General features: G+C 49.4%; 1 protein-coding gene across 1 annotated transcript in view; it reads right to left on the reverse strand.

Annotated features, from left to right (window-relative positions):
* The window catches only part of ATP1A3 (ATPase Na+/K+ transporting subunit alpha 3), a 300,833-nt gene extending 293,676 nt beyond the window's left edge, over positions 1-7,157 (reverse strand). The window contains exon 1 of the mRNA XM_069201375.1: positions 6,857-7,157. Within this exon, the coding sequence (XP_069057476.1) occupies positions 6,857-6,862 (6 nt within the window). The 5' untranslated portion in view covers positions 6,863-7,157. The remainder of the gene's footprint in view (positions 1-6,856) is intronic.
* Positions 7,158-7,920: the final 763 nt, after the last annotated feature.

Raw genomic sequence — 7,920 nt, forward strand, 5'->3', positions numbered from 1 at the left:
ACCCTATTGGCGTCTGCTTGCACATTCTGTGGGTGACACTGAAAGTGTTAGTATTTTTCAGGGAGATAAATGTTTGATCGTGTGCGTCTTCCTTGAAAAAATAATGAAGCCCTTTCAAACAAAACCAGTGAAACTGAAAGTGTTTATGCCTGTAGTTTACTGGCACAGTGATTATTGTGCTGTCTGCTGGGGAGTATCGATTGTGGGCCTTCGTCCCAACCAGGACCACTGGAATTATGTGGCAAGAGAGGGCCAAATTATGCTGCAGGGCTGAGTAAATTATGCAGCAACAAAAGGCAAATTATGCGGTGTAAGGTGGTTGCAAATCTTATGATAGTATTAGTTCATAATTTGGTCACTTTTACACTGTGAACAGTGACTGGGCATTGGTTGCACCTCATTAGTACAAGTTTAACGCTCAAATGTAGACATAAGCGACAAAAAGGTGAGCAGTCAAGCATTGCAAAGGGCCTTCTACTGCGCACCAAGATTTTAGGTAAGTTTTAGGTAAGTTTTTAACCATTTGAGCTAGAAACAACATTTTTTTTTTTAACCTGCAGGTTATGCAGCAGATGATAGATTATGTGGCAAATGTGGCATATCGATATGCAAAAAGTGCAGCAGCCGCACAATCGCATAATTCCATACAGTACCAACTCATCTATTCCTTTCTGAGAAAAGTGGATAATGGTACTAAAAGCACCTGTTAGTTATCGTGCTACAAAATTCAGTGGAATGCGCTACCCAACAACTGAAATTGTACGCACCCGTCCTTTGTTTTCATGTCTCTTTCAACAGCGCTCTGCCTTTTAACTCTATTGCACCAATCTCTTTAGCTCACTTCGGGTCAGGTTTAAGAAGCCCCTTGTGCCGCCTTGCACCACATTAGAATCATTTTTCTGATGCTACTGTGGCATTAGGTTAGCAAAAACCCTGTGCCATTTTTACAAAGTGGCACAATGTATGTATCGCGCCTCTTTATAAACCCTTGTACCACATTATGCCTGCGCCAGGCATAATGTATGCAAGGGGGGGGTGTTCCGGCATAAGGAGGCCCAGAAAAATGGCGCAGTCGAATCTATGAGATTCCACTACGCCATTTTTGGCTTTATTATTAACGCCTGCATAAGACAGGCATTAAAATGAGGCTCCAATTGTTTTTAATGGGCCTCCTGTCACTTTGCCGGATTAGCGTCAAAATGTTTGGCGCTAATCCCAGAAAGTGCCAAACTAGGGTCAACATTTTTGACAATATTTCCCTAACATGCGCCAGGGTGCGCTGTATTATAAATACGGTGTGCACATGGTGGCATTAGGGGGATGCAACATGGCGCATGAAAAGTGACGCATCATGACCTGATGCGCCACGTTTCATAAATCTGGCCCTTCGTTTCTCCTCTTCAAACACATCCCCTTTCTTTTATCACTACATCAGCACACAGTGATTCATTTCTGCAGGTCACTGGTGGTGGTGGGCACAAGTACTCATTTTTGGACACCAAGGCTTACTTTTTACCAGGAGATTTTGACCAGAGCAAGAGAGAGAAAGGCAGAAAGGGAGGGGAAACAGTCGTAGGAAAGCACTGGCAAGTGGAACAAGCATTTACAATGCAACGGGTCTCGTGTTTGCTCATGTTAGAGCTGATCGCGTTGTAAACTCTTAACCCGACTTTTCACCTATCGGGCAAAAGTGCATTTATGTACATAACCCAAAAAAGTGAAATCAAGTATGGAAAGCACTCGACTTCTGCCAAGCGAGATCGCGCTCGTAAATTAGAAAAAAAAAGTCCACGAGCCCGATGGAAAACAGCGAGCCTCGTATGTTTTCTGTACTTGGTCGCTGCGCTCGAGGAGGGCTTGCCACCGAAAAAGACATGATATATGGGTGCCTTCGACTAATGAAAGCAAGCAGATTTTATTAGGGAAGCCCACGAACCAATAAAAAACACTGACGTGAAGTTGACAGGGCTCCGAGCCCTTTTCTAAATACAAAAGAGTCTCGCTGCGATACGCATGCGCGAGCGCATGCAACGCAGGCTCGACCCTAAAAAGGAGATGATTTCATCCCCACAAATTCAGCTGTATAAATGTCCATCACCCCCTCTGCCATTAAAAGGAAGAGAATCACTGTGAACCTATTTTTCTATCAAGTACCATTTAGTACGCGACATATCTATGAACAAATTTTAAACAGTAAAACACTGTTCCAGGCACCGCTTCTCACTGACACATACCTACTGAATCAGAGCTGGTAAGGAGCGACAAAAACACCAAGCAATGTGGATTTCACCCAGCAGCCCCGTCTGCTTTCCAAACACTTTTTCAACAATGATCAACTTTGTACACAAAGCTTTGTCTCGTTATTTCTTGCCTCCCCTGGGTATATATGGACTATGGCCCAATAGAAAGGAGGGGGTGCAGACATACGAAGGGGACACGGGGTACTGGAGATTCATGGACCTCAAGATGAGCGTCCTGACCAGTGTTAATGGCCACAGAGCCAGTGCTTTAAATGAGCAGGTACTGTCCGGCACTGAGGGGCATATTTATGGGCCCCTAGCGCCACCTTGCGCCACATTAATGTAATTATTTTTTACGTTAATGTGGCCCAACGAGGCCAAAATCCCCGCTCTGTATTTACAGAGTTGAGCAATGCATGCGTTGCGCCACTCTGGAACCCTTCGCACTACATTATGCCTGCGCCAGGCATAACGTATGCAAAGGGGGCGTTCGCCCGTTAGGGGACCGGGAAAATGGCGGAAGGAAGTCTATGAGATTTCCTTTCGCCATTTTTTACGGCACTTTTAACGCCTGCTCAAGAGCCGGCACTAAAAGAGGGCTTCAATTCTTTAGAATGGGGCCCTATGTTCTCTGCAGGAGTAGCGTCACTTTCCATAAATCTGAACCCCGAGTACATGCACTTCTGTAGTTTGAAGGGGTGAGTACCTGCTCTCCTAGGCACGGCTGCAATACATTTAATGGGAGAGTACTGACACTTCTCAGGAGGAAGCAGGTACTCTGGGAAGTGAGTACCTGCACTTTTCTATTTCCAGTTAAAGCACTGCGTAGGAGGAATACAAGGCTTTCCTTACCACAAGTTCTCCTAAAACTTTCCCCCTCATACATACTAAAATGTCGATGCTTCAGAAAAGGTTGTAATTCGCCGATGTGGGTTACTTTTCACTTTGGGGGGCTATTTTTGGTCTAAATCCGACCCAAGGCATGCTGAAGTCGAAATGCACTGATTTGTGCTCCCAGTGGTGACTTCACTACACCGGAAGAGTGTCAGTGTTTCATATCACTTGATGCAACCTGTTGCAAACACATTCAAATAATATCACGATATATCATGGAAACACCCATTGTTTTAGCTGCCTTGCCATCTACCCTTTCCCCCAAGCTTTCCTATTTCCTTATCCAGGTGTACAAGATTGTGGGTCACGAATTTAAAATATCACATCATTTTATCTGGTGCACAAAGTTCGGGCAGTCATGGGCAGTGTGCCATCACACGGCTGAGGGGCTTCGTGCCTTCGCGGTTCTAAGTGCCCCCTTTGTCAGGGTTTAGTGACAGATAAGATCCATTCACACACGGACACATATGTACGGTGTCTGCGGCGGGTCATTTAACGATAGACACGTGACTGAGTATTTTCTTCAGTGCTTAGTTTGAGCCGGTGGTTTCCGGTACGGGGCACCGGCACTTGTTTCTGAGGGCCGGCACTTATTCTTCTCCCTCAAGCATTTTCTGCGAGCAAAAGACACGTATGGTAAAGACGGGGGAAGAGAAAAACGTTAAAGCGACACAATGGAATAAAGCAGAAAGCTGCAAGAGTGAGCTGAGGGGGCATGAAGCGGCTGTAAATGGATTATAGAGGCCCGAGTGGCTGCGGGATTACGCTGCCTCAGTATTCAGCGCTCACAGATTTAAATGCAGCAGCCGCGTGTTTAATAGGAGGGCTTTAGGCACCGGCACGTTTTTATTTACAAATTAAGCACTGCTTGAAACATGCATCCCACGTCCTCTGGAGAGGGAGCACTGAACGCCTCGACCCCGCATCCCATATACCCTCCCCACCCCCTTGTCGCCCTCTCCTGGGCTCCCACCAATAGGTACAGCAATTCGAGCCCATCAGTGGCCCCCACAAGGTTCTTCTTGTAGACATACCACCCCCACTTTCCTCCCCAGCGAGGACCAGTGAAAGTACATTCCTGGTAGCCATAGTCCAAGTGCTCTGAACGGAGAGAAGGAACGGCCTTCGTGTCTGGTGTATGTGTTTAAAGGATGTAATTTCATAATGCTCCCCTGCTAACCCTCTCGCCGCCGGTAATATGACCAAAGACGCTAGGACAGTACCAGCGCGCCCTGCACTTCACTGGCTTTCATTTTTTTAATCTTTGGCATGGGGTGGTCTAGCGCCTGGAAGGCAGTGCCCTTGTCTGCCCTCTACCGGGTGATCAGCTCGTACTTCCACGTCAGTTGGGATATACACGACTAAATACGTCATCATGTTTGAGTGATCTACCTTTTACCAACCTCGACTTTATGACCTCAGACCCACCAATCAAACCACTAATCGATGACCCTGAAACTAGAGGCGCTGGGTCGATCTCAAATTACCGATCACTTGCATCGGGGACTGGTCTTTCAAACAGAAATATACCACCATGATGGTTCACCATGGTAAAGCGTGCCACTGACACCCACGTCATCCACACACATCGTAAAATGTATCACCATGATGGTTCACCACAGTATCAAGGGGCACTGACACCCCCTTCATCAACCTCCTCGTACAATATATCTCCGTGATGGTTCACCATGGTAACACGTGCCACTAACACCCACGCCATCCACATCCATCACACATCACCGTGATGGTTCACCATGGTAACACGTGCCACTAACACCCACGCCATCCACATCCATCATACATCACCGTGATGGTTCACCATGGTAAAGCGTGCCACTGACACCCACGTCATCCACACACATCGTAAAATGTATCACCATGATGGTTCACCACAGTATCAAGGGGCACTGACACCCCCTTCATCAACCTCCTCGTACAATATATCTCCGTGATGGTTCACCATGGTAACACGTGCCACTAACACCCACGCCATCCACATCCATCACACATCACCGTGATGGTTCACCATGGTAACACGTGCCACTAACACCCACGCCATCCAAATCCATCATACATCACCGTGATGGTTCACCCTGGTAACACGTGCCACTAACACCCACGTCATCCACAAACATCGTACAATGTATCAGCACGTGCCACTAACACCATGTGCCACTGGCACCCCTGTGACCAACACCCATTGTAAAATATATCACCGTGATGGTTCACCCTGGTAACACGTGCCACTAACACCTCTGCCACTAACCTCATACAATATATCCTCGTGATGGTTCGCTATAGTAACACGTGCCACTAACATCCACATCCGTAGTACAATGTGTCACCATGACGGTTCACAACTGTAACACGTGCCACTGACACCTACGTCATCCACAACCATCATACAATATATCACCATGATGGTTCACCATGGTAACACGTGCCACTGACACCCATGTCATCCACAACCATCATACAATATATCACCTTGATGGTTCACCCTGGTAACACGTGCCACTAACACCCACGTCATCCACAACCATCATACAATATATCACCATGATGGTTCACCATGGTAACACGTGCCACTGACACCCATGTCATCAACATCCATCGTACAATATCTCACCATGATGGTTTACCACAGTAACACGTGCCACTAACACGCCTGTCACCAACATCCATTGTACAATATATCACCACGATGGTTCACCACAGTACCACGTGCCACTGACATTCCCTTCATCAACCTCCTCGTACAATATATCACCATGATGGTTCACCATTGTAACACGTGCCACTAACATCCACGTCATCCACATCCGTCATACAATGTAAGCCCATGACGGCTCACCACTGTAACACGTGCTACTGGCACCTACGTCATCCACACCATCATACAATATATCACCATGATGGTTCACCATGGTAACACGTGCCACTGACAGCTGCGTCAGCCACATCCATCGTACAATGTATCACCGTGATAGTTCGCAACTGTAACATGTGCCACTGACACCCACGTCATCCACACCCATCGTAAAATATATCACCACGTGTCACTAACACCTTGTGCCACTGACGCCCCGGTCACCAGCACGCACTGAACAATATATCACCCTGATGGTTCAACACAGTAACACGTGCCACTGACACCCCCTTCATCAACCTCCTCGTACAATATATCACCGTGATGGTTCACAACGGTAACAAGCACCACCAACCTCCTTCGTACCGACCTCTTAAAGATGAATAGCTGAATCACCCATGTAAGGGTTCAAACCCGTCAGCTGCTGGGTGAGTGCACACCTTTGCCACCTGAGGGTTAGTGCGTGGCAACACAGAGCTGTGCTGCTGGTGGAAGCCCCCACTGACTATGTGCTGTAATCCCTAGACATGTATGTATGCTATGTAAATTCATTCATTCCTTCATCCATCCATCTCCCCCATAACCCCCTTTCCTTCCCCATATCCCTCTGATTCAGATGGTCTCTGCTCCACCAGGTTAACCCTCTCCTCCCCGGTGCATCAGCGTGCCCTCATTTTCTGCTGTCCTCAAATACTGTCGTTCAGGATTCACATTAAAATGCAAATTAAAGGTCTCCCAGACCTGCAGACCCGAGGGACCGCTAGCACGGCGGGGGTGAAGGATTGTGTATGTGGGAGGGGGGGGGGGGGAGGGTGCAGGTTGCGAAGGGTGAGCGCAGCCCATGGGTACCTACCCCCATCTTGTTGACTGGAAAGCGGCTGCCGCCAACTTGACAAGCCCTTCAGCAGAAAATCCCTTCGGTCCCCGGGGTGGAGGTTCCCGTGGCAACAGGGGACAAAGGATGGAGGAGGAGGAGTGATGCTGAGCGGAAGAGCCCCAGTGAGAGGTGATGGAGGAGGCAGAGCGGGGGCAGGATGGCTGGGGACACCGTCTCTCCTCTCCTTCCAGCAGGAAGGCTCGCCTCTGCCCTCCAGGTCACACAGGCGCCAGCAGCATCCCAGGGCATCTGCCAGGGCTGACTGAGCCTCTGAGATACCCCATGCAGAGCCTTCCTCCTCAAGAGCCACCCGGACCAATGCGGAGCTCGGGCCCGCCCCTCGGTGGCCCATGAACCAATGAGCAGCCAGAGCAAGCTTCTGCTGGCCTTGGACTCTAGAATAGCCCCCCACACACCCATGGGCTATGGACCAATGAGCAGCAGCCCCGCCCCCGCGCACCACACCTGCTCTGCCTCAGCGCTCACCTTGTCCAAGGTGGATGGGTTGGGGGAGGGGTCGGGGGTGTGCAGGGGACATGGGTCACGTGAGTCATGAAGGGGCCACGTTATCTTCTGAGATGTTTCCACGTCTTCCCTGCACTAAAGGGGGCGGCTGGACATCCCACTAACTGCCCCAGCCCACTCCCCACAGCCTGCGTGGGGGCAGCAGGAGGGGGGCACTACTTCTGGCCTCATAAAGCCACATCCCCTGGGGCCCGCAGGGGGCTTTAACCTGTGAGTGGTGGCAGCTGATGGCAGGGATCGCTGACAGTGACCTGCCCAAGGCCACACCGCGTGTCACTGGGGCCAGATGGAGCGGGGATTCGAAGGCCGGGTCCCTCTCCCAGGCGCTGAAAGGGGCCCCGGGGACCTCTCTGTCACAGCTTCTGCTCTACAGAAGGGGGCTCCAAAAGGATGCTAAATCAATGTAGTCAATATTTGGTCTTCAGGTATTTCCCGGGGGAGATTTTAATCACTGGTCAGGATGTTTCCTCTGACCCCCATTTACACTCCCTGACGGACAACCCCCTCCGCTCTGC

The sequence above is a fragment of the Pleurodeles waltl genome, chromosome 7 (assembly GCF_031143425.1).
Source record: "Pleurodeles waltl isolate 20211129_DDA chromosome 7, aPleWal1.hap1.20221129, whole genome shotgun sequence".
Lineage (NCBI taxonomy): Eukaryota > Metazoa > Chordata > Amphibia > Caudata > Salamandridae > Pleurodeles > Pleurodeles waltl.